The sequence below is a fragment of the Dermacentor andersoni genome, chromosome 10 (genome assembly GCF_023375885.2).
Source record: "Dermacentor andersoni chromosome 10, qqDerAnde1_hic_scaffold, whole genome shotgun sequence".
Taxonomy (NCBI): Eukaryota; Metazoa; Arthropoda; class Arachnida; order Ixodida; family Ixodidae; genus Dermacentor; species Dermacentor andersoni.
This window is the reverse complement of record NC_092823.1, coordinates 115675142-115702236: the sequence shown is the minus strand read 5'-3', so window position 1 is coordinate 115702236 and position 27095 is coordinate 115675142. Positions and strand designations below refer to the sequence as shown.

Genomic DNA, 27095 nt, shown 5'->3' with positions numbered 1-27095 from the left:
TTCATGCATCATCTGTCTCCAGTGTCTACAAATTTCCTAATTTCATCATACCACCTAGGTCTTTGCTGTCATTGTCCATGTTTTCCTTCCCTTGGCACTTATTCTGTAGGACTGATAGACCACCTCTATGCATTACATGTCCTGCCCAACTCTACTTCGTTGAAATTTTAACTAGAATGTCATGTACGCCCAATTGCTCTCCTATCCTATCCACATCATTGTTTTCCTGTCTCAACATTACACCCATCATTCTTGTTCCATCAGTTATATTGCAATTGTTGGCTTCAGGAATTTATTTTTTGGCAAGTGCTTATGCTTAGTCCTGGTTCAATAGAAGCGGCCTTTCAGCACACTTGCAAACTCCCAAATGTTCTTGAAACTTTATGAATTTGGGTTTGCTTTGATGACTTTATGAATGTTGCATCAAGCTTTATGAAAAAATAAATTCTATTAGCAAAAAAGATTCCCTGTTTGGTCTCCAAACTTGCCTTTGGAAGTCTTCGGATACTTTAAGGATGCCAGATGGGCGCATGCTTTGATCAAATTTATACAACTAAGTGCCAAAACATGCAAAATTGCCAGCAGCAAACTTGCTGACAAAGTAGCTGTGATCTAAAAAAAAAAGGTGTTGCTTGTCAGTCTCTGTTGCTCCAAGTTTGCTATTTGGGTGCTGCATCTAAAGCTAGATGATTGTTAATAAAGTGCTTATTAATCCCACAAAATCTGTGTTCTCAGGGTAAGCTTTAAAATGACACAAAAGAATGCTGTTCCATGCCTCCTTCCCGTGATGTCGTGTCTGTGTGATATCTACAAAATCTGAGCTTCGCAGGTTAGCAGCTATGCTTTCAGGCATCCAAGGGTACTGCTATCTTTGGAGTCTTTGTATCTGTTTTGCGTGCTTCAGCAAGTGCGAAGGGGAATTTCGTGTCAAGTGGGTTGCGCCATATGGAGTGCTGTGGTACATGAAGCATTTTAATCTGAGTGACGCAGAGGGGAACGATAACACAATGTTAGAGTCGTCGGCTGATGTAAGCATGTCGTCAGGACATTCCTGTTCTTGTTTCTTGCCTAGTTCGCCAACCTGCTTGCATGCTTAGCAATTACGTGGTGTCTGAGCTAGTGTTGCTGTGGTAGGAGTATCGTCAGCTTGTCACATCACTAGGTTCGAAATGTTGTTTCGTGATTCATAGTAGTACTTGCACCAAATTTAGTGCACCATAATGATATAACGCTCAACTGAAGATAATAATGACAATGAGGAAGAGGAGGGGTTTTGCATATTCAGACTAGGCCTGTACCTTGAGGGGCGTGTAGTGGAAGGCTCTCGTTTAATTTCATCTGTGTTGTGTTCCTGGAACTGAGCCAAATGCCTGTGTCACGATACATGTTTTTTTTTTTTCATGCTGCATTATTTTGACGTTTTCTGTCATACGTACGGTTGCTGCGTTTTGAAGGCTTAACTTCAATGGGCTGTAAAACCTGCAATGGAGTAATAAGTTGGTTTCAGCATTCCGTTCCTTAGTCTATATAGGCTAGTAACTGTGCCTTAAATGTAACTTCTTCCAACCCAGCAGGGTAGCCCAGTGGCACTGGTATTGTGCTGCTTAGCTTAATTTCGCAGGTTCAGTCACAGTCACGGCAGCTGAATTTCTGTAATAATGTATTGCAAAAACCTTAATGCACGAAAGAACACCAGGTGTACAAAACTAATGCAACCACAGCGGCCTGCCTCATAGTCAGATTGGGATTGTGGTACGAAAAACACGAGAACTTTATTTCGATTAATTTTTTTTCCTAACTATGCAACTGAAATGTTAACTAGCTCAAGAAGTAATCAACCTACACCGAAACTTAATCCTGCACATATGCAGTGTGTGCATAAAACATTAAGTTTCAAAGTTTCACGAGTGGTGCATAAAACATTACATGAATTTAATGTTTCAAAGTTTCACGAGTGTTGATATAAAAAAGAAGCTTAATACCAGTGCCCCCCCCCCCCCCCCCCCTTCTTCAATATTAGCTGGAAGGGATAGTCCCCGGAATAATAGTTTTTCATTTCTGTGATCCAAGCTTTCAACTTTATTTTGATTTCTGCCTCTGGCTGTTCAGAGAAATTGCACTTACAGCAGCAGTTGCTCCCCTATTCTTCTTCTGAAAGTTTGAAACCACAAAGTAGCTTTGTGGTTATGTCTGTGTTGTCAGGGAAATTGCTAGATATATGGGTCTCATGTCAGACTCTCGCTTCCATGATAACCGTGGGAGAGCACTTGTGACAAGCACATCTGTTTTAAACTTGTTTAGCTGCACGTTCTCTCCTAAGCCTTTATGTTCAGTGACTGGTCAGCAAAGAGTTTGAACAGAGTGCGCTTTTGATAACATCCTTTGAACCGCCTTCTTTACTTTATTTTTTAGGACTATGGAGAAATCTCTTGGGGCTAACAAAGCCCCATGGACACACCATCCATTAGTTTGCAGAACTTTTACACCTTAAAATGGCATACTTTTCTGAAATAACATTGCACAAAAGTGAACTTTTGTTGAGAAAATAGAGATGTAAAAATTTCGCCTCCCCCCTCTTTTTTTATCTGCCTCATAAAATCCAAGAGCACACACCAGCTCGTCCAGCTTAAGTTCTCCAGACAACACCCGATAAAGTCCCAAACTGATAACTTATTTGAACTTGGCACATCATAATGCTTAAGGAGTCCCAGTGTCATTGATTCATAATCACAGATAGAGATTTAAAAAGCAGGATCCCTGCCTCCCGAGCCTTATCAGTGTACAAGCTTGAAGACAGGAGGTTGGTCTTCAAGAGGTACGTGGCAACTTTTGAGAAGGAAACCCACCAGTGCACATCGGCTTTTGATGTGTGCTTGTTACATGTGCTGGGCTGATTGACTTGACAAGTAGACCACTTGGAGCTTGCGTATTTTTCAGTGCCTCATGACATCGCTCAGCATAAAAAAATCTGCTACCACTCCATTTCAAGTTGTTTGCATGCGACAAGGAGGTGACGGGCTCCTGATAAGATACTGTAGATTGCTGATATTTCTGAGGTGTTCAAGAGGCAGCGCAGAACAAACCTCTTGAATGATTGTGGCAAGCACCTCTGTGCAAGGAATTTCCATATAGCACACCCTTGACCTTTCGATACGGCTCTGACATTTGCTGATTCAGTTTAAGAGCATATGCGACACGGAAGTTTCACTGAACTGTCAAGCAGCAAAACGATCTCCGTTCAAGCCTCTGCGTGTTTCAGTCGGTGTTGGCCACCTGGCGGCACTCAAATTTTGTTCCATTAACGCATTGCTAACGACACACTACTCCACGACTGAAGTTATACTTTTTCTTGCGCAGAATTTGTTTAGCTGGTGCCGCCTTTGTACGATGCTCAAGTTGTAAGATGTTTGATACGCACCATAATCACAATTATTATCATCAGCCTACATTAAGACCACTGCAGTGCATGCCTTTAGGAGTCTCCTGTTACTCCTAAGTTGCATCAACTGATTTGTCTTTCGCCTGCAAAGTTGCCAGTTTTCATCGCACCGTCTAGTCCTCTGCCATCTCTAACTGCGCTTCTTTTCTCTTGGCACCCACCCTGCAGCTCTAATAGACCACCAGTCATCTGTTCTACACATTACGTGGCCTGCCCAATTTCATTTGTTCCTCCTAATCGAAACCAAAACATCAGCTACCCCGTTAGCTCCCTAATCTGCATTCAGCTATGTTTGATCTTGGTCCGTTCATGCCCGTCTCAGTTTTTTTTTTTTAATGGTAGTTGAATGCAAATGTTATGGAAGGATTAGAGGTGCAAAATAGGTTAGCCCTTCCCCAGTATCTGCAGTTAGATGTTGTTTGCAGTTGGCTTACACGAAATGCAACTTTTACTGTGCTGCACGGAATTGCTGAGATGGCCTGTAGCTGGATGTAGGTGTGCACATTTGGCTTCTGCAGCTGTGTTGTTTTTATGTCTAAAGAAGACGGTGAAAAAAGAACTACTGAATATCTTGACAAAAATGTAAAATTTTTTAATTTTATGCGGTTTACAAGTAGCAAGTTCCGAGTTCACCTGGGCAGTAGTTTTAGAAAGCATACACAAAAGAAGGAACCTTTCAAATACTTTTTACAATGGTGAGCATATGCTGTATCTACAAAGCTTGCTGCTCTCTTATACAAGATATTCATTTGAGACGCTTGTATTTTTTTTAGTTCATTTTCTTAGATCATCCTATTGTTTTGGTAGTCAGAACTGGCACGAAAGTGAGTGAGAGGATGCTTTTGCTCCGGTCCAAGTCCAATTTTCATATTTGAATACCTGTGAAAACAAGAAATGCTCTCATCACACTATATGGATTAGGATGAAAATTGTTGCATTTAAGAGAGAAAAGGCTGAATTCTATCACCTTTCGGAAGCCAAACCTTGATTGAAGGCCTCGATTTAGTTTTTACAAGAACTGCCGAAAATCTGAAAGCTTCAGAAAATTTGAAGCACGACATTTCCAAATCTCTAACTCTGCACCAAGAATAGTTATTGCAGTTCTTTAAGCACCACCTGTCAAAGCATTTGAAGGGAAATGCTACGTGAGTTTACGTTTTACATGAAATTTTTTATGTGCTTCCAAGGGTTTTTCAGAAATCGTAAGCTGAGATACATAGCGCAAGAACGACACAAGCACGAAGCAGGAACACGGGACGAGCGCTAACTTTCAACAATTGATTTATTGCAGCTAGTAAGCATATATATACTCACAGGGAAGCCACTGCAACAGACAGGCTGAAGATAAAGAAGACAAGGAAAAGGAGTCATGTGACTAGTATGCCAAAAATTCAAGGTCTTTCTTAGATAAAAGAATAGATGGCGTGCCAACACAATCGTCACCAATCGTCCTTGTGTCGTTCTCGCGCTATGTATCCCAGCTTACAATTGAACTACCAACACGCCCAAATTTTTTCCCTGCTTTTGCAGAAAGTCCTTGCAAATTAGTGATGTACTACAGAGTAGTGTATGGTGCATGAATTTTGTAAACTTTAAGTGTACCAATAGATGCAATTTACAGAATTAGAATATATATATTTTTATCTCAGAGTTGTAAGCTTGCTGCTTCCATGCTCGTTAAATTTAGCAATTTTCGAATTTTTTTAGAAATATTGATGGCCTAAATAAAATATATGCTTTAATCAATCGATAGATTTTAGGAAGCTTTAGCTTGGGGGCTACTATCTATGCGGATGGAAAATTCATTTTTCTTGGCGACCACTGCACCGAATTTGAGGAGATTTGTTGTATTAAGGAAGCATTAAATTCTACTGACTGTTGGAAGCAGAATCTTGATTTAGTCGGCCAACTTTCTACATAAATAGTTAAAAATTGTAGTATTTTAAACAAACAAAACTACTATATTTATGACTGTATAACACAGCAATGAAAACGATATCACAATTCTGTAAGCTGCTCCTAATAATACATCTAGAGTGGACAAAATTGATGTGTATTGTATATCCCTGTTCTTAATCTGTATTTAGCTCAGGGCAACTCCCATTCTGCGTATTCAAATATATGCAAATATGTAAAGTGCAAAAATGCATTTTCACACAACCCCTCAACCAATTTGAATGAAACTTGTTGCATTTGAGAAAGTTTAATTCTATTAATTGTAGAAAGCATAATTTTGATTTAGAACATGGATATTCTTTCATGAAAATTCCTAAAGATTGAAAGATAAATAATTCTGGCACAAAATTTAGAAATCCATGACTCTGCACCAAAAACAGGTATCACAATTCTAAGCAAACTGCATCAGGTAGAGCATCTAAAGTGGACAAATTTGATGTGTGAATTTATAACTTACACGAGACTGTTGCAGTGCTTACGGTGGTTTAGCAAAAGTCCTACTTGCAAATTATTAGTACCGTATTTACTCGAATGTAACACGAGATGAAAGGAAGAAGAATTGGTACCCTTATTCAAGAAATTGCAGTTCGGAAACAAGTTCTCTTGGGCGATCTCTTCCAGAGATAGTTTCACTTTCACGAAATTTCACACGACTCTGTGCCAAGAGCGTCCCCGGCAGGTGTTTTTGACGCTGTGCCAAGCTCGCTATAAGCTCACTATCAACTATCAGCTCGCTATCAGCCGTATACTTCGAGGGGTTCAGTGCCGGGATGAGCCAAGCCTTGCAAAAGTGAAACTGTCGCCGAAAGTGATCGCACGAGAATCACGTCATCTTCGAGCTTGTTTGAGATTTCGTACTTCTATAAAATGTTGCAAAATTATTACATTTGGGGATGCTACCAGGCCACTACGAGGTCCACAGAGTCCTTCTGACCGGCCATGGGTTTAAAGAGGGTCTCCCGTTAGTCTTGCCATCCGCGAATCGTTGACTCGTTGACATCGAGCCGCCGAGCCACGGCAAAGTTTGCCACCTTCTCAGCCATCAAAATTGTACGTCTCTCAAAGCAGGCATCATACCGAATGTGCTACATGGCCATATTGTCCCAAATAAATGGAGTCAATGCACGAAAGGCCACAAGGTGCTGCAGCACCGCAACCGTACCAGTCGCAAGCACAGCGAGAATGGCGTCGTTTTTAACAAAAATCAAGTTTTGACTTCGACCAACTTGTTTATAGATTGGATTGAAGTGTACAGGTTGCCAACATAACAATAAGAACCACCAGATTTGATATATTCATTTTTGAACGGTCAATTACGCCGTTATTCGAATGTTATTCGAAGCAACGAAAATCATGAAAAGAAAACTTGCATTTCAGTTGAGTGAATATGGTATACTTCAGAGCGGTGTATAAGATTGTTGTCTGCTTTAGATGTATTAGTAGGTGCAGTTTTTATCGTTTTCCATTGCTAATAGAGAGTTGTAAAGTTGATAGTTTAGTTTTTGAAATGTTGCAATATTCGAGAACGTGTATTAATAATATGATGCCTAAATAAAAGAGTCTGCTTCCTGGAGTCAGTAGATTTTCACTTTTTCCTTTATATGCTATAAAACTCATCATTCAGTACAGTGGTTGCAAAGAAAAACGATTTCTGCATTCCTATGTATTTAAAAGGAGCCTCCAAGCTAAAGCTTCCTGTTGAGTGCAACAGAGCTCATTTTATTTGGTGCAGTAGATGCTGAGAAACAATGTTTCTCCATTTCCGTGTATTTAGATAAGAGCACCCAAGGTGCCGCTTCTTCTCCAGGTCTTAATTCTTCCAAGGATGATAGTGGTAATATACAGGAGCATGCCAGTACAAGAAACCGGGACATGCGCTGTAAAGCCCTTCTAGAAAGTGAACATTTCCGCAAGCTTATCTCCTCTAAAGCCAACATGGTTAACACGGTAGCGATTCCGCAAACTGAGAGGAGTGGGCTCTGAAGCACCGCATGCAAATTTAGTGGGCACGCACTTCAGGATGCACTCGTCCCGTTCGGCTTCCAAAAAGAAAATCCTTCAAGCGCCGATAAGTGTCGTCAAAGAACTTATCTCTTGAAGTGCTCCTGCGAGAGGCTGTCTGCTGTTGAGAGCTAGATTGTGTTAGGAGCACAATGTAATCTTGACACACTGAACTGTGTTTGCCTCTGCCTTGCAGTGATTCTTGCAGGCAAATAGTGCTCAGTCTATGTGTGTATGTCACTGGGTCAGCACTCGCTTTTGTGTTCAGGTATCTCACACTGAGTGCAGCTGTTTGATCTGTATCTATACTTATTGATAACTTGGGAATTCAATGGTGACCCGCTTCCTTGGCTCACTGGTTTATAGCTGCAGTGGCCGCATTCCAATAAGAGCTTGAATGTTGCTGAAATCTGCATATACTTGGGGGCGGCACATTACAGAACCCCAGCGGGGGTCGAGCAAAATTGTAGCGGAAACAATTGAAGATGATTGCGAATGTCAGCGATAGCATTCCGGTTACCCTCCCGAGTTCCTGATGTTTTCCGGTGGGCCTTGGGTTATCGGTGATTGCACCAACCCTCTGCTGCAACCTCTTTTGCTCTCCCTCTGCATCCGCGGCGGCTTAGCATTGTTGGCGGGTTTCATCTGTTCCAATCGCCATTCCAATTTTTCGCAGCAGAGTTGTTTTCTCTTGTTTATTGATTCCATTGTAAGAATACATTTGAAGGGCACTCTAGCACATTTTAAATGGCTACCACAGAGATGACATAGAGCGCGCATCTAGGGGGCACAGGTGTTCCTGTCACTGTTCCAGTGCTTCAATATTTTTGGCAGCATAGTACAAACTGAGAAAAGTAGCTAGAGAGAGCTATCACTTTAATATTAAGTGCCCTCTCATAGCGCTAGTGTTGCTCTGGTACATTTAACTATCGCTAATAAATCAAGAATTCAGTACTGGTTCTGCCAACAATACTGTACTGTGCCTCATCTTTGTGCCTGCACACTATAAAACTTACTTCCTAAAACATGGTGGTACAGTAAGAAGTCGGCCTGTACCGTGACATCATTAAAATGATCAGGCTTAATTTGCTGGCACATCAGTAGAAATTCTCTCCAAGTTGGACACTGGTGTAATTGTAACTATGTTTCTAGCCTATCACCGATTTTAGTTCGATATGTGTGTCTGTGCCTGTGTGTGTAAACTGCAGCTATGCAACTACAATCTATGTATACAAAATGTCTCTCGGCAGTGTCCCTTTAAGGATGTGTTGGAGAACAGAATAGCTGTGTTGCCTAAGCTGATAGGCTGTAATTTTTTTACAGATTGTGCGTGACATGTGCTCATCAAAACTGTTGTTCTGTGCTTGCTCAGTTTGCCATTCTCAATTATGGCATGTTAATTGGCCAGGTTTTGCAACACCACGCACTGGTCTTGTGGAATGCTGTCACACAAACATGAACTGCAAAGTGATAAGGCAGTAGTGAGGAATTTCAGAACAATGATATATTGAAAGTCCTCTCCATGAAATGGGCCATTGTCAAAGCATAAGAATAACAAAACACAAGTATTGGTGCCTCAGAGGAGGGGTAATATACTGGTCATATCTTTTAAAAATGTGCAACCATTGAAATGTGCTATCTTGGTAATTTGCCCTAGTGTGCTGTAACATTTACCTCATGCACAAACAATGTACTGTAACTAAAGGCCAAATGTGAGGCTCCTAATGAAAGAAAAAAGATGTGATAATGCGGCGTTTATCTGACTAAACAAGTGCTTGCTCAATATCTGAGGCACATTGTCTGCTATAATGTACTAAAGCATTTCCTGTATTGTTGGTGATAGGCCAGATGCTAGGTAATTTTGTTTACAGCTGGAGTGGATGAAATGGCAGATGAGTGGAAAGCTTCCTGGCACAACTTTCCTAGGCTATGGATGAACAATGGACAATGTTTGCGCTGCTATTGACAGACTTGATGCTTGGTCAGCTTGATCTCAGCTATGCTGGGTACTAGTTTAGCCACTAATTTTTTGCTCTCGTTGGGGAAAACTGCATGAAGTTGCCGTGTCTGCAGAGAGCATAGTTTGAAACAGCTAACTGACCTTCTGTTGAAATTCTGTGCATCTGGCATCGACTTTTGCTTAATGGCAGTGAGGGTCTGAATAGAACCTTTTTGCAGAAACAAGGTTGTGATAATTGAGTAGACTGACCTCCCAATGAAGTACAATACACTACTACTCTGCTGAAAGAATAGGTTATGGTCAAGCTAAATGTATAATGAATTTGTCAGCCAGTCATTAAGACTGAAAGTGCACTGAGATATGACAAGGTGCATGTAGGTATTTTCTCTAGTCTTTCATATGCGGCTTTCTATTCTGGCTTATGATTCAAGTCTTGTTTTTTTAACCACAAATCTTGCAGCAGAGTCGTATCTGTCTGTGTTAAAAGGAAAGCTTTTGACAAATCAGTTCTGTGGAAGCCGGCAAGATGGGAGGAAGGTTCGTGAAACAGGAAATTGTCGTTCACCTGATGGTAGCAAAAACCTACAAAGGAGACCCATGCGTGTTTCTCAGAAGGCAAGCTTCGCAGTTGGAGTAAAATTTATCCTAGTTTGGGGGTCCAACCCTGGACCAATGCCTTTCCAGAGTGGTTGTTCTACAATCTGAACTAACGAGCAGAAGGCTAGCTGATTGCAGAGCGAGGCCAAATTAATTGACAGCTTTCCTCCACTTTGCGGTCTTCCGCAGAGCTGATTTGTTATATTATTGTGCCCATGCTTCTTGTGGTCTAATAATTCGGCCTCACTCTGCGATTGGCTAGCCTTCCACTAATTAGCATACGTGGTAGAGTGAGTGCTCTGAAAAAGCGTTGGTAGAGTGTTCGATCCCCAGACCAGGAAAAATTTTTCCTTCAACTGTGAATCTTTCTTTGTAGCTTAGTGCTACAATTCAGTGGATGCCGCTTTTTCCTTTCAAGTGAAGGCTTTTGATTAGTGCCCTAGCTTTCCTCGGCATTCTGGATGGGGCCGTTTAGGCTTATGTAGGATGCGCACATCGTCATCGTCATTGCACATATGTGCACATATGTGCACATATGTGATGTTAATGCACACATTCTGTGTGCCTGTTCTCAGGACTACAACCAGACATGGAACACGACAGACCCCGACCTGAGCAACTGCTTTCAAGACACCGTACTGACATGGGTGCCCTGCGGGTTCCTCTGGGTCACAGCTCCCATCGAGACATACCTCCTGCTCAAGAGCAGCAGTCGGCTCATCCCGTGGACTGCGCTCAACCTGGCTAAGTTGGTAAGCACAACTATAATTTCCGAGTCGCTGTTTTTGTTAAGGGATAGCGGAGAAGGTGAAAAGCAAACAACATTAAGAAAGCAATAAAAAAGAAAGCAAATTTTATTGTGCTGTAAGAGAGAGCTTTAATAAACTTCCGGATATTGCAAGGAGAAAAATTCTGAGCACTGTAAATGGAGGTGGGGGGTTTTTTGCATGCAGGAATGAGTTAAACATGCACAAATGCAGTGTCTGTTTTTACTGTGTGATGTTTAATCGTCCCTTGCCATTTCTTCCCTCTCATTTGTGCAGGCCATCACCTTTGTGCTGTTTGTGATCTCCCTGGTCGAGTTCAGTTATGCGGGCCACGCCGCCCTCTCGGAAGGCATTGCCCTGCCGTCCGTCTACTTCTACACGCCCTTCATCAAGCTGGCAACATTTGTGAGTCGCACTTTAGTCTCTCGGTACCAGCAGCCTTACACTTAATGCCAATATCATTCGTTTGATATGTGATTCTTTTTTATAGCTGCTTCACATCCCTAGCTCTCTGCTGTATTTGGCAGCCTGTTTGGTACACTGTTGAACAGAATTAATGACCGAGAAAACTTCAGCCAAAGTTTATTTTAAGAAACTCTACCTTTTGGAGTCAGACCAGTTCCTTCAGAGGTGAGATGGAGGGAGGTGTAGCAATGTGCTTATATGTATTTGTGGCGGTTCAACAGGCATGTGGAGACCTTGCACATGCCTCGGAAATGCACGACGGGAAGAGTTCCCGACGAGTGGTTGATGTTTCTCAACCTTTTCTGAATGTGCAAAAACCAAAAGGAGCCACCTCCGGTGGTTTTTCTTTCTCCAACACTATGGCATCATCAGGGGTAATCTGGTGGTCGAAGAGTCCTCAGTTTTCTGCGACCACACAGCCGTCCATTTCCAACGACTCTGCAAGGTCTCCGCATGCCTGTCGAACCACCACAAATGCGTATAAGCACTGCTATGCCTCCCGCCATCTCACCCCTAAAGGAACCGGTCTCAGTCCGAACAGTAGAGTTTCTTAATATAAACTTTGGTTGGAGTTCCAGTAATTCATTCAGTTATTTAAAGATACCTTACAGGCTCCTCGAGGCATTGTGTGAGTGGGGAGAGTACACTCAAAGATTATAATACTCAATAATTAGAATGCATATGCGAATACATATACAGAAAATAACACAGTGTAAGAAATGTGCATTACTTTTCATGCCCTCCTGTGCAGTTGCTGGCTGGCCTGCTGCTCTTGGCGGGCCGGAAGCGGGGCAGCCAGACTTCAGCAGTGCTCTTCTTCTTCTGGTTCCTGCTGATGCTCTGCGGCCTGGTGGCATACCGATCACACCTCAAGCGCGCTTTAGCACCACCCGATGAAGATGCACCAGACTATGCCAAAGAAGTAAGTTAATGGTTTGGTTTTTGATAATCCGGCTTGGATACTAATGTTAAATTTTAGTCATACATTCTTTTTTATCCCGATAGCAGTTTACGAACGCTTCAGGCGTGTTCGTGTTGATGGTGACGGCACCGCTGTTGTCGTGTTCTCCCTTTATGGACTGCCCACGTTGACCCATAAGCAGTGGGCCATACACACAAAGTACGTTTGACTGTAAAAATTGACCAAGTGAAATGGATGCACCGTCAATGTGCCGCTTGATCTGCTTGTTGGTAGAGCTAAGACAACATTCTGCTTCCTGCTGCTGGCACGAGTGTTGTGTGCGCTAACATTCCTGCTCAGCGGCTGTCTGTATGCACTGTTCTGAGTGGAACAGGCAGTAAACATTAAGCTAACATTATCTAATAACTGTCTAATGCTGACCGATTCGCATCGGTCTTGTGCACGATCGAGGTATGACACCTGCAACACCAGTGGCGGTGCTCATCACAGCAGTATTGGGATACGCCTGGTAGCTGCTAAGGCTCTGTTCCTTGTGCCCTGCAGCAGTTAACCTTGCATGCTGTTTCACGACGTGTCGCACCGAAGTGTACAGTTGAACCCACTTATATTGACACCTGTTTTAACAATGTATTGGATATAACGATGAGCAGCTTATGCACTGCCAACTTTTGCATGTGTTCTGTAGTGAAGTAAACCACTTATTACACTGTCCCATGCCACATTATCGGTTAGAACAATTAAATCTGCCACCTCGATGGTGTACCGAAAGGAAAAAAAGAGTGCAATATCTTTGAAGAAGAGAAAAGAAAAAAAATGGACCCGCGGCATTTGCCTGCATGTCTCGCACATTTGCCATGCCAACCTTTTGGCCATACACCTTGCACAGCACGCCTTTGTCGCATCACCGTAAGCATCGCAGGCCTCATGCACTCCTCTCTTGTCGCTCTTCCATCCCTCCGATGCAAGAGTCGAATGCGCCAACATCGGAGAGGTGGAAGAGAAACCAGAGAGGAGTGCGCTAGGCCTGCAATGCTTAGGGCGATGTGACGGAGGCGTGCTGTGCAAGGTGTATGGCACAAAGGTTGGTGTGGCAAAGCTGTGAGACATGCAGGCAAATGCAGCGACTCGCATTTCCTTTTTTTTTTTAAGGATTTCGCATTCTTTTTTTTTTCTGTGCAGCGCAAAGTAAGCAGGTTTAACTGTCATAACCGATAACACGGCATGGGGTATCGCAGTAAGCGGGTCACTTCGCGACAGAACGCACAAAAGTTGATGCGGCATTGGCTGATATTTGTTACATCTGAATAGTTATGTTAAAACCGATAATGCTACAAGTGGGTTTGACTGTACTTCTTTCTGTCTAATTAAAATATTTGTATGTTTGCCCTTCTGTTTTTTTCGTGCGACCCGGTTATAACAGTGAGATTTTCTTGGCCACTTGAATATTACTATAAGTTGGTTCGACTGTAGTTGGACCTTCATCCTGGGAGCTCGTGTGTAACGTGAAACCTTACTACTACTGTCGATTTGCGGAACTGGCAATATTTAAATGTCAGTAGAACTTGTTGTATCGGTTACTGTGTTGCGTCATTGTCTGTAGACATCACACTTGGTTTCTGCTGCTGCTATCAACTGGCAATTTTTTAACATCAGTAGAGCTTGTTGTATAATCTACTGTATTGTGTCATTGTCTGTAGACTTAACGCTTGGTTTCTGCTGCTGTGATGTCACTTGCAGGAGCGGCTGGGCGAGCCGCTGTTCTTCGGGGCATACATGGCGTACTACCCGCTGGTGATAATACAGTTCCTGCTTAACTGCTTTGCTGACAGCACGCCCATCTACAGGCAGCACGTGCTGCCCCCTGAGGAGGTGAGTTCGATTGCTGTGACCGGCGCAAAATACTGATTTTTTGCTATTGCTGACCACGACATACTCTATTTACCCTCAATATGTGCACCTTTTTTCCTGAAAGATATGTTGGCAAGTTGTCTACGCATTACCACAGCATCGACAGCAGCTTGCCATGAGAGCCACGTTCGTAGCCTTTGTCATAACAACATGGTGATGTTAACGTTTTCGTATAGACTGGAAACGACGGTGTGCCACTTCTGTTATGAAAGCAGATTCAAAAGAGGTTATTCTACATGCTTAGCTACCGATAGTGGAGGAGCATTGTGTGGTATTGGCTTTGCAGAGATTTTGATGGCATCGCAGGGTGAACCGACGAAGGGGTTAGTCACAGAATAGGTTACCATCATCCCGTTTGCCATTCTTACGGAGTTGCTAAAAAAATACGGAATGTCAGATGCAGTGGACTGCACGGAAAATGGGATCCGTAGATAACGAGCTCTCTATGTCAGTGACGGACATTTAAGTGTGTATAAATTTTCATTCTGTTGAGGTAAATCTTTCAGGTTTTATGTTGTTTCGGTTGCAAAAATTGAAAGCTTGGTATTCATTATAATACTGCACAGTGCACACACCAAACAAGGACACAAGGTAAAGGTAACATGCAAAATAACCGAGGCCCTCTTACCACAAAGTGTGTAGTTATGTGCGTGAGTTAGCGATCAATAGTACTGACAAGGAATTCGCATTTTTGAGTGCCACGCAAATTTTTTTGCATATGTAGACACCTTGGGTTTCTATAACTTTATTTCGATTCTGATTGCTCTTTACATGCCCACCTTAGTTAGCATCGGTATACAGTGAAACCTCGTTAAACCGTAGTCGGCCGGAGCTCGGAAAAAGTACGTACTAAACGGTAGTACTGTTTAACCGAAATAGCATGAGATCGCCCACTTACCTGCCAAAAACGGAACTCAGAGAGAGCGCCGTGAAAGGGGAAAAAACATGCAGTATTTATTCACTTCGCGCGACATAAGTGTTATTTTCGTTTGATGCCGCGGCGGCCTAGCACGACGACAGCAGCCTCAAACACACTGAAGCTGCGTGCCAGCTTCTCAGCCAGCCCCCTCCTCTCGGCAAACACTCGCACGGCAGATTCCCCGCTGGCGTTACGTATTCTCCGTGCACGCGCGCAGTAGTGCTGCATAAGTCCCGGGGCGCCTTTTTCATTGCTGGGTGCCAAAGTTTGGAAAACTTTTCGTTTGGAATAGTTACGTTATCGCGCCCCTGTTCTCGTTGCGACGATTACATTCATGAGGCTGACGTAACGCACAGCCTGAATTGCCCGCGCTTTCGCTTTCCGTGTCGTCCTCATCACTGTCGCTAGTCGACACTTCGGCAACAACAGAGGCAACAATGGCGAAAAGTCGAACCTCGTAGCCGACATCTCTTCGCGGTCGCAGCAGCGCTGCCGAGCAACTTCGCATTCGAAATGCCACACGCTGTAGTCAACAGCAGATCCATGTCGCGGGCCAACGCCGACTTCTTCGTGCCACATTCGATAGCACGGACGATGTCTAATTTTGCTTCTATGCTGAGCACCCGGCGTCTTTTTTATCTGAGCTTCGGCATGACGCGAGTCCTAGCTTGCACGACGCCACAACGCTCTCTGGCACGGCGTCGAAATGATGTTGGTGTTGATGCGGCTTCACGTGCAAACGCACAGGGCGCTTGGAGGCCGTTGTACCGATCTCTGAGGCTCGTTCTGCTGGGCCGCCCGATGGAGACGACGCACCGCCGTGTTTGCGCGACGAAAAGTGGAAACGCTACGTTTTAACCGATGCGTACGCAATAAGCTGGTACGGTTTATGCGGATACAGAATACATTATGTTCGATGGCCGCTCAGTCGGGGAATTGACTTTACTACTTTTAAACCGAAACTACTGTTTAAGCGGGTACGGTTTAACGAGGTTTTGCTGTATATATATATATATATATATATATATATATATATATATATGTATATATATATATATATATATATATGTGCGTGTGACTTCCTTTCCAAAAATAAACTGAGTTGCGAGTCAGCACTTGTGTGTTACCTTTGCCTAGTGGCCTTGTTTGGCAGGTGCGTGCTTCAGTATCATAATGAACAGCTACCTACTTGTCCAACTTTAGTACTTTTAGGAAGCTTTCTAGTTTTTCTTGGGTATAAAACCCACAGGTTTATCAGTCCAGAAACCATCAAAACTGGGTGCACCTTATGGATTTGGGGCCACATTAGAATTGGGTAAATACACTAATTCTTTCATGACAGTATCGTGCTCGTTCTAGTTGGTTTTACGAAGTCTTGTATTGCTGGTTGCATGTTTAATTTTGTTGCCTTTAGGTGAATATATGCTCTTTTGCTGTTTTGCAGGCTAAGGTAAGGATTTGTTTCACACTGAGTGAAGTGATATGCGGGTGTAATCCTTTGCATTATGCTTTTTCTAATGTCCCCCGAAGCAGGCATTTTCATGTAGTCTCCATTCTTCTGACTCTATTTTTCAAAAAATAAGTTTAAAAAAACAGATCTGCAATATATTTCCTTTCTGTTGCAGTTCCGGGTAAGGATTTGACTTTCCTCCATTTCAAGTAACTCTTTGTTAAATGACCCATGCATCTTCCAAGCCATCATCTGTGTGGGAAAACACCTGGGTTCTTTGGGTGAAGTTTTTAGTTTTGTGGGCTTCTGGGGCAATTCTTCATTGTCGTAAAGCTAATTGCTAGGCTTTCGTGTCCTTCGAAGTAATGCACGGACCTTTTTTGTTTTTATCTGAGTTTAATCACTCTTGCATAACCTCTTGATTGAGTTACTCAGTGGCAATCTTTGTTGGGGGGCTGTTTGTCCGAGCTATTTTTTTTTTCGTGCATGTCAAGTACCAACATGTATGTCAGGGGTCAAAGACATCGGACTTCCCTGCACTCTTTAAAAGCCCCCCCAAAAATAGTGCTATGAAGTCTACCAGCCCTTTCGGCATCACTTGCATACTGGTTCATTTCCACGTTTCTCTCACGCCATGTTCCTTTTGACACTCCTTTGTTAGATAAAATTGTGGGAACCACACCAAGAAAGCATTTGTCATTATCTGTGCCATTTTTTTAACCTCTGCACAAGCAAAACTGAATGTTCATTTTATAAACCCAATATTTGTCACCTTCGAAAAAAAGCACACATTGAAAGGGCTAAAGCTCATGTTCCAAGACTTTCAAAGCTGACATTCGGAAGAGTCCTATTCTGTAGCTCAACTTCAAATTCTTGCAACCCTTCTTCTTGAGTAGACGGAACTATAAGGTTGGTGTCGCGTTTTTTGAATCAAGCAGAAGTCATTGATATCCTGTTTAACGAATATCTGAGGAAATTACTTTTAGCCAATGAAAAAAAATACAATTAAACTAAATGGATAAAATTAGAACCAAATGAGATAACAAAAATGGATCTTGTATTTGAAGTAAACACGTAGAGTTGCTAAACAAGTTTCAGCACTGTAACTCGAAGAATACAGATTGAAAAAAATGTTTGGTCTAAGGCCCAACTCCTCCCTTTGCAGCTGCAAATGTAATTGACCCTGTAAGGTAAGCTCATTGACTCGCCACTGCCCTTGGCATTGTCCACTTGCAGAAGGAGTGCCCGGAGGCTGGTTCCTCGTTCCTCTCCCAAATGCTGTTCTCGTGGTTCGACGCGCTGGCCTACAAGGGCTGGCGGCGACCCCTCGAGACCTCCGACCTCTGGGCACTGAACTTCAATGACCGCACTGACCAAGTCGTGCCGGGCTTTGACCGCCACTGGCTCAAGCAGGTTGCGGCCGCTCAGTTTCACAGGGACAGGTAAGTGTGTGTTTGTGTGTTTGTCATCACTATTTTCTTTTTTACTGTTGTAGCTGTTGGGACCATCCTCCACTGGCTTGAGAAAGCGAGATAAAGGCAAAGGGAAGACGGAAGTTAAGCAGAAGCTATCTTAGATGGGCTACTATGTGCTGGGGAAGGGAAAAGGGGTGCGAAATACATGTGAAAAGGAAGGGAAGAATGAACAATACTGTAGACTTCCATTAATTTGACTCTGGTTAATACATTTTTTTGATTAATTCGATCCTGACGTAAGGTCCCGGCTGGTGCCCATGCATGGGCCCAAACTTTTGTTATTTCGATCCTAAAATTTGCCTTTGCTGGGTGATTCGAACTTGACCAGTCAGCATGCATGCATCCAATAGCGACCCCTCTAGTGGTAGCATCTGTCTCAGCGGAGTTTAGGGGACACACGTCATCTCCCATCGAAAACGGCTATTTTCGACCTGCCTTAGGAAGATTTTTGAGCAATAACTGTAGCTTGCAGTGTATGGTTAGTATTGATTACTGTATTTAGTGAATTCTAAAGTGTGCCTTTATGTTTATCTAAAAAATTGGGCCAGAATTGCCTGCGCGATGCAGTTGGATACAATATGAAAACCGCTTTTGGGGCATTTGTATACCTTACTACATGACAGACATGTAATGCTGCGAAGCTCACTTTACAACACCTTGTGTCGAAGCTGACTTTCAGAAACTGGCCACTATTGTGAAACACATTTTTATTGCTAAAAGATTCAGTGCACAATAAATTTCTACTTTGTTTCATCATCATCATCAGCAGCCTGTTTTATGTCCACTGCAGGACGAAGGCCTCTCCCTGCGATCTCCAATTACCCGTGTCCTGCGCCAACCGATTCCAACAAGCACCCGCGAATTTCCTAATTTAATTGCTCCACCTAGTCTTCTGCCTTCCTCAGCTGCATTTCCCTTCTCTTTGCACCCATTCTGTAACCCTAATGGTCAATGGTTATCTAACCGTTGGACCATTGTCTACTTTGTTTGGGAGCTCTAATGTCATTCCTACATTAGTTTTCTACTTTGGACACATAGAAAGTGGGTACCCTTTTATTTCAGGGTTGTGTTCGAATCGCGCAAATGCTGCCAAGTGAATCAGTGGTGTTTTTTTGCTGCATCTGTATAATTTGACTCGCTTGAATAATTTGGTCAATTTCGTCAGTCCCGTCAGGGTCGAATCATACTCAACTGTATAAACTGTCTGTGTTGGCATTGTCACACAGTTTATGAAGCACCACATAGTCGTACAGTGTCAATGTCCCACTAAGACGTACATCGCACAGTGTCTCACAGTCACAGTTGGTCGCACACTCTGGTATCATTTAGGTAATGGAGCAGCGCGATGTAATGAAATGATGTAAGCAGTACAGTGAAACCCTCTTATAGTGATCCCGTATATAACGATTTATCAGGTATGACAATAGCTTTTCTACAGCCAGTTTTGGTTTTGCTTCTACTCTGTTGTGATGTCGTGTTGTGATGCAGAAGGTGGCCACGTGGAAGCAAAACATTGTGACATTTTTACACTCACTCAGACTCTCTCAGTCGCCTCCTTGTTGTGAGGGCCGAAATAGCAGCAGAGGAGGCAGTCGAGCAAGCCAGAACGATTGTGAAAATGTCGCACTGCCCTACTCCCATGGGGTCACCTTGCGTGTGGTGATGTCAGGACACTGTAGAAATTAAACTGAAGGTGGCCGTATAAAAATAATAAATTATTTAGGGCGCTCTGAAGCTTGTATTTCTTCAAAGGCTTAGAGGTCCCGGATGTTCATCCAATGGAAAAAAAAAATAAAATAAGGAAGAGCCGAAAATATGTCAGCCTAGACTTGAAGGTGTGTGGGCTGATGGGTATGGGTTGTACATACGAAAACACAGGAATTCTCTCTCTTCGGCAGGGCTGCAGCAGCCGGGGCTGCAGCAGGGGGCGACGTGTCGGCCACTTTCCACCACAACCATGCCAACCACGACGGCGGCGAGGTGAAGTTCTCTGACCGGAGCTCTCACAAGAAGACGGGAATGGGCAGCACAGCTTCGCTGCCGGCTGGCGGTGAACGGCGTGCCCGGCTCAGCATCGTCAAGGCGCTTATCCAGACATTTGGGCCAAGCTTCGCCATCGGCAGCATCCTCAAGTTGGTCCACGACACTCTGCAGTTCGTTTCGCCACAGTTGCTCCGGTGAGTGTGGCTGCTTCTGCTGCAGAATGTAAAGGAGTGCTGGCTAAGTTAAGGGGGGAAGTTACCCTGGAGACCAAACTTTTTGTTTTTTAAGATATCCAGATGAAACTGTCAGAGTACGTTCACACCACCAAACTATGAGGAACTGCAAAGTTTCGTGAATATGTGTTTATTAGTTCCAGAGTTATTGAGGTCTAACTAGGTGGTTCATGTGTATGCCTGAGGAAGAGCCTGGAGAAATCCCAGGACATCGTAGGAAGCTGAAATTCGCTGTGGTGATCCCTTGATAGATATCCCAGGGGGCTACAAATCCCTTTTTTTTTTTAATTTATCCCCCAAAAAGTTCTAACACAACTTTGAATTTGATGTAGCCAGTAATGACCACATTCATCAAAAATTAATTGCTTACTATAAATTAACTGCACCAGCATTAAAAAAAAGAAGCTTGTTACACCCTGGCGAAGTCATTCAGGAACAGAATAAACAAAAACTGCACACAAATCTGATGAGCAGTTCTTGAGATATCACCCTCCCCTGCACCACTGCTAGTGAGAACCATTCTGAAAAAACAGGCCTTAAAGTTGAACACATATATCTTTATTAGAAAGCTCCTGTGGAGCTTCTAATTAGCTCTTGCAGCTCCAGGCACATTCAATGTGTCGGATACTTGACTGGCGACAGCCGACAGTGCAGTTCCACCACTGCAAATATCTACGAAGTCTGCACTCGCTGCGGAAGATCGGAAGTTCAATGCTCATACAAGTCACATATCATGCTTCCATGCACCAAACATCTCCACTTTCTTAAGCTTCATTTCCAGCATCGCGTGCAACAAAGAACTAGCGAAAAAGAAAAAGCTGAGGAAATAATATAAAAGATACGCAATCCGATGAGCAGCTCGCAAGCAGATGTCTGTTGAGGCAGACGGAGCAAGGGGCAACGACGACACGAGCGCACCGGGCTGGGCACCGAAGCCGCCGCCCGCGCAACAGCTAATGCCAGGTGCACTTTAGCCCACGGGATTTGAATGCGCTACTCCGGCCAATCAGTGCTCCGCTTCGCATTGTGGGAAAACACCAATAGCGCCTCAACCATGTCGACAATACCATTTTGCAAGGTGGCAAAACAGAGACAAAGAATTCATGGTCAAAACGACACCAAGATGGCGTGGGTGGCTGCATGGGCCAGGAATGGAGCGCGCGCGAAGTTTGACTTCATTTCGGCATTTGCCCATGTATTGAGGGCCGTGGTGGCCTCAAAAGTAGTGTTCTTTTCAAGCTTTGCGGTTGAATTAGGTGCTGATAATTGCAGAACAGGTAGCTTATGATACATACAACCCAAAAATATTGTTTTTAAAAAATAGTCTTTTTAGCAATTTTTCGGTTTTCAAGGGCCACGTCCCCTTTTAAGGCATTGTCCGAAGCTTTCCTCTGTGTCCAGGACGTGTCATTTCAAGTTGCTCTTGGTATTTTTGTACACAGATGATGGAGTGTTTTCATAACACGGCTACATGCTATGTACCTATTTTCCATTTAGTTGCCTACCAGAACCTGTTGTTGCTACACTCATTGTGAAGTTGTCTTTGACGATAATGTCTTTCTTTTAAACCTACGTTCTTATACATATGTGTGTGCATGTCACAGTGGCCAATCTTATCTGTATCACAGTGGCCAATCTTATATAATGTTCCTATAATATTTCATTGTAGTGTTGGTACCTGAGGTGATAGTGTCGGGGAGCCATAAGCACCAGCAGAAACCCCATAACAGTGTCTTGCTTTTGATATGCTTTACTTCATGGCAAATATGCTTCACTGCAATATAGTGTATGCTTTACCACATAACACAACACTACTGTGGCGAAGCTGACCAAAAAAACTTACAATTTTTGAGAGGGTTCGAATATTTCGAATAGTAAAAGTGTCTTTCGAATCAAATCAAGTACCATTTCGAATTTAATATTTGAAGTTTCGAAGATTTGGTGTTGGGTGTTACCAAGGCCAGCGCTTTTGAAGCCGAAAACGCAAATTCTCGGACAATTACTTATGTCGAAGTTTAGTTGAAGTTGATTGGACATTTTAAGAAAGGTGGCGCTAAAGAATGGGCGAATATAGGATGCAGATGACACAAGCACTATTTGCAAGCGAAGGTAACATAATGCTTCACCACAATGGCACTCCTTCACACTGCCTTCTTCAAAATAAAAACCAGCTTTATATTTAATGCGTTCAAACTGTTCCTTCTTTCCTGTTTCCCTCCCCCCTCCGCAGAGCGATGATTGGTTTTGTGGGCTCCGACGAGCCCGCCTGGAAAGGCGTGTTCTACGCGGTGCTCATGTTCGCCACAGCATCGACCCAGTCGATGGTGCTGTCGCGGTACTTTCACCGCATGTACATCGTCGGCATGCGCATCCGCACCTGTCTCATCTCGGCCATCTATCGCAAGGTGAGTAGGCCAGCACAAGTGTTTTGTGTCCTTCATAGTTTATTGATAGCTTACATAGGTGCTGCTTTATTGGCCACAGACCAATGAATAAGGACACATTGTTTCTGTGCCACAGACCAATGAATAAGGACACATTGTTTCTGTTAATTTGTTGTACTGTATGCTTTGCCATTACGGACTCTGCATCGGCCGCTTTTTGGTACTTGGTACATGCTTTTTGGTACTGCAAGCGCCAATAAACGTCACGGCCACAGTGTTATAGACATTACCTGGTGCCGCTTCCGGGCAGTACACCTCGTAGATAAAGATCATAAGCCTCCAAAATGTAACGTGAAAAAAAAAAAAGGAAAGACGCAGTTTCGCCTGAAATGCGAAGCGTCGATTGTGATAGCAAATTAGCAGACAGGCGTATGAAGTAAGGCTAGTACTTTTATCGGCCGTATGAGCTTGTAACCATCCAATTGCTAACTATAATACTAAGCATGCTGTCAGGGTGCATAGCGTACATGAACACATCCCACCCGATGACTACGGACACTCGCTGTCAAAACGCTGGCATGAGGAAACGCGGCAGCAGCAGTGAGTGAAGTGACATTCGGGCTGTCTATCGCTTCAGTGCAAAGTGAGCGCCGAGAACACACAGCACGCACAAAGCTACGAGCCGCCGCCGCAGATCGCTCTCAATTTTGAATTAATTAAGGAGTTGTGAGTTAACAAGCTTTTACTGCATGTGTGAAAAACATTGTGATGTTCAGTTTTACTGGCTACTGTTATAGGCTGCACAGTTGTCAAAGATATGGTGCCCAGTGCATTGTCAAAATGGTAATTAGTTTACTTGGTGTTCAGCTGGTAAACCACAGTGGCCACATTCTGATGAAGGTAAGGTACGGAAACATGCGTCTTAGATTTAGGGGCACATTAAAAAAAAACCGAAGTGGTAGAAGTTAATCCGCAGCTTTCCAATGCAGCATTCCTCATAACCTACCGTGCCCTTTCGGGATGTTGCCATATTTACTTCATTTTAACTTGCACTTGCGTGTTAGAATCTTGTACTAAACTAAAATTGCGCTAGGTGGTGTCCAAATATATCGCCTAAGTCTCCTGGGGGGATAAAGAGGCATCTGACAGCAGTGACAAGTAGCAATTGGTCCAGTGTAACTCCAATGCAACGTTTCTTTTACTTCTTGCTCTATTTTTTTCAAGTGAGAATAAATCACTATTTCTTGATCTGGTAATGGAACAGTCAAAAGTATTGAATTTTTCTTTTTTAAATATGAAAATCAAGGTGCTCATTACAAGAGCTTGTTACACTTTCAAATGTCTGGCGGCGAAAAAGCAGGTGCAAATTGCAGTCGAGGGCACCCCATAATTTGATTTTAACTACTGTTTGTCCAAGACCCTCCCCCTCTTGTTTATTAATTTTTCTGATTGCCCTTCGCTGCATCTTGCATTATTTCTTTCAGAGCCTGGTGCTGTCCAATGCAGCCAAGAAAGAGTCGACGACAGGCGAGATCGTGAATCTCATGTCGAATGATGCCCAACGCTTCATGGAGCTCATGGTGTTCCTCAACATGCTGTGGTCGGCGCCCTACCAGATTGCGCTGGCGCTCTACTTCCTCTGGCAGCTGCTGGGTGTCGCCGTGCTTTCGGGCGTCGGCATCATGGTGCTGATGGTGCCCATCAACGGTTTCCTGGCTGCCTACTCCAAAAAACTCCAGGTTTGTTTTAGACTTTAAAGTGAAGCTTTTTAGACAAACCCTCCTTCAATCTGCTTGAAATATTGTGGTGGGTCGAGGTCATGGGAGCGTTTCACGTTCGCCAGTCGTGCATCCTCGCGATGCTGTAAAGTGTGACACTGTGCAACACCAGCAGTCTATGCTGTATTGCGCAGATGTTTTCCGTCTACACGAGAACCATTTCATTCTGTAAGCGCGCAGACGAACCTGGTAGGCACACTCCCCAGTCTATCCTGTGCACATAATTTCAAGCTCGATCACCAATGGATGGTAAACTTACTGCGATGGTTGGCCACCCATTACGATGCCTTCCTTGGCTGTTAAACCCGACAAGCACTCCTTTGCTGGGTGTTGGCGACCAAAGTTATGATATAAGGCTGCGTTTACGCAAATCTATTCAGTGGCTGTACGGCTCTCAGGAGTGCGGGGTACAACCTAAATGACACTATCCTCACGACCACCATATTTGATGGTATCACGTGCAGATAACGTTTTATAAATCGAGTCAGACACCTAACAGGCGTTAAGAACTTCAGTCGTTGCTGTACAGTAGTTCAATAAAGGGGGTGTTGGTGCCACGGGATCGACATTTAAATAACCGAACAGCTGCAAATATCAGTAGGCCACTGTAAGCAAATTTGTCTTTGCCTTTTATTGCCTATTAGCCATGCGATGCGACTTGCTCACCGCAGCCAAAACTTTCAATTATACATTTGTATTTCTGCATGGATAATCAGCACCAAAATTTTTTAACATATAACAGTAAAGTCGGAGTTTGGCTTATACGCGAATTTTGTATTGATATGTGGCTTCACAGCAGCGCGGCCACGCTGGTGTGATGGCACCTTTTTATGCCGAAGTTCTCCACCATCCGAAGCTTGGCAAAGCGCCAAGAACGCTGTCTATTCGGCCACGGTGGCTGAATTTCTGTGGAGGCAAAATGCAAAAATAAGCGTATACTGTGCATCAGGTGCATTTCAACGAACCCCAGGTGGTCATGATTAATCTGGAGTTGCCCAGAATTTAATTATTACCACAGTCAGCCGCATGCGCGGACACGTCAGGCGCCAAGTCACATAAAATCTTGTGAGAGTGGCACTGCCTCCGAAAGTGATTGTCCGAGAATACCATCCCCTAAGTCCGATTACAATGAGCAGCACTCATAGTGCAGCAGAAGCTGAAGGTTATCAGTGTCACTGAAGAGGGAACGACCAGAACCGCTATCCAAAGATACGACCTGAACGAGTTGTGCGTCTGCAAATGGAGACTGCTTTCAAAGAGGTTTGAATGTTGTTTTATACTGTTAATTCAGCGGGTTATTCATGCCGATTTTTTTTTTTTTTTTTTTTCTTTTCTGAGGTGTTGAAATTGGGGGATGCGGCTTACACATGTAAAAATACGCACATTCATTCGTTTTGAATACTTCAGAATGTTCGGATATTGAAATTTGAGCCGAAGTAAATATCGTCGTAATATTCGATGGAATATTGACACAATGTTGTGAGGCTTCAACATGTGGGAAGGCGTGCGCAAAGGTCAGCGCCGTGAAAGATGATGAAGCATGTTGGCTGCACCCTCTTCTTCCGGTCTGTCATTAAAGAGACAGTGTCTATTTTGCCAGCTTCTGTCTGCAACCTTCGTTACAATATTGGAAAACATTGAACATTCGCCCAAGCCTACAATAAGTGAATATAGTTTAACGGAATCGGCTGGCGTATCTATGCAAATTCTTTTTTAGTTAATGGTGTATTGCCACATGGTCCTTAGGTTGTCACCATCTGTACTCTGCGCACCCACCCAAGGCCATGCTGCAGAACTAGATACCTTGCAACAATCTCTTAATTATGTTTTTTTTCTTCCCTTCATTCTTGGTCATTTATTTCTGCCCGTCAATGGCTTCCTAGGTCTTGCTAGGTCTGGCTTCCTAAGCACTAGGTATTTGGCTACTCCTGGAAGCTCCAGGTTTGCTTGGACTGTTCAACAGAGGTTCAAACCCTTCTTGACGCCTCTTGTCCAACCTGCCTGAAGCACAGTGAAAGTAGTTGCTAGCATGACTGACTGTGCGAATCCATGCACGCCACACAAAGAGCATTGCGCTGCTAAGCACAAGGTCCTGGGTTCAATTCTGGGACGTGGCAGCCACATTCTAAACGGGGGTGGAATGCAAGAACGCCCGCATACTTGGATTTAGGTGCACATTTAAGAAACCGAGGTGGTTCGAATTGGTTCGGAGTTCCCGACTGTGGCGTTTCTTGTCGCCTCAGTGTTGCTTTTGGGTGTTAGGCCGCACGAATTGGTCAGGCCATTAGTTGTTGCAGACGGATGTGACCTGTGACGTTCCCTTGCCGAACACTTCTGGTTCCTGTCTTTGCAGACGCGCCAGATGAAGCACAAGGACGAGCGCATTAAGCTGATGAACGAGATTCTGGGTGGCATGAAAGTGCTGAAGCTGTACGCCTGGGAGCCCTCGTTCCAGGACCACGTGCAGAGCATCCGCGAGCGCGAGGTGCGCAACCTGCGGCGCATGGCCTACGTGTCGGGCATCCTGTCCTTCCTGTGGACCTGTGCCCCTTTCCTGGTGAGTCATTCTTGGCTCCCCTTCCAAAGACGGCAGTTGTCCACCAAGAATTTTTATGGTGCTGCAAAGATGACACTTGAGGATTACAAAGACTAAAAGTGGGCACGGACAAAGCACTTATGTTGATGAGCACTTAAGTGGAAATTGTCACGAATTGATTGCGAATTTAAGGTTGAACAACCATTTGCACATACTAAACTGTTGCAGTTTTCATGTCTGCACTTAGCCATTTCGGAATGGAATCATCTAACAAGTAATATAGCTGAAATAACTGGCCATATTATATTCAAACAAGCACTTA

At 43.7% G+C, this 27095-nt stretch overlaps 1 protein-coding gene across 1 annotated transcript in view; it reads left to right on the top strand.

The window, feature by feature from the left end:
- Nucleotides 1–27095, top strand: part of MRP (Multidrug-Resistance like Protein 1) — a 79500-nt gene that overhangs the window by 2778 nt on the left and 49627 nt on the right. Inside the window, exons 2-10 of the mRNA XM_050192259.3 lie at nucleotides 10529–10705; nucleotides 10997–11125; nucleotides 11937–12107; nucleotides 13845–13976; nucleotides 17621–17826; nucleotides 19758–20036; nucleotides 22306–22480; nucleotides 23944–24198; nucleotides 26591–26794. Coding sequence (XP_050048216.1) covers nucleotides 10529–10705; nucleotides 10997–11125; nucleotides 11937–12107; nucleotides 13845–13976; nucleotides 17621–17826; nucleotides 19758–20036; nucleotides 22306–22480; nucleotides 23944–24198; nucleotides 26591–26794 — 1728 coding nt within the window. The remainder of the gene's footprint in view (nucleotides 1–10528; nucleotides 10706–10996; nucleotides 11126–11936; nucleotides 12108–13844; nucleotides 13977–17620; nucleotides 17827–19757; nucleotides 20037–22305; nucleotides 22481–23943; nucleotides 24199–26590; nucleotides 26795–27095) is intronic.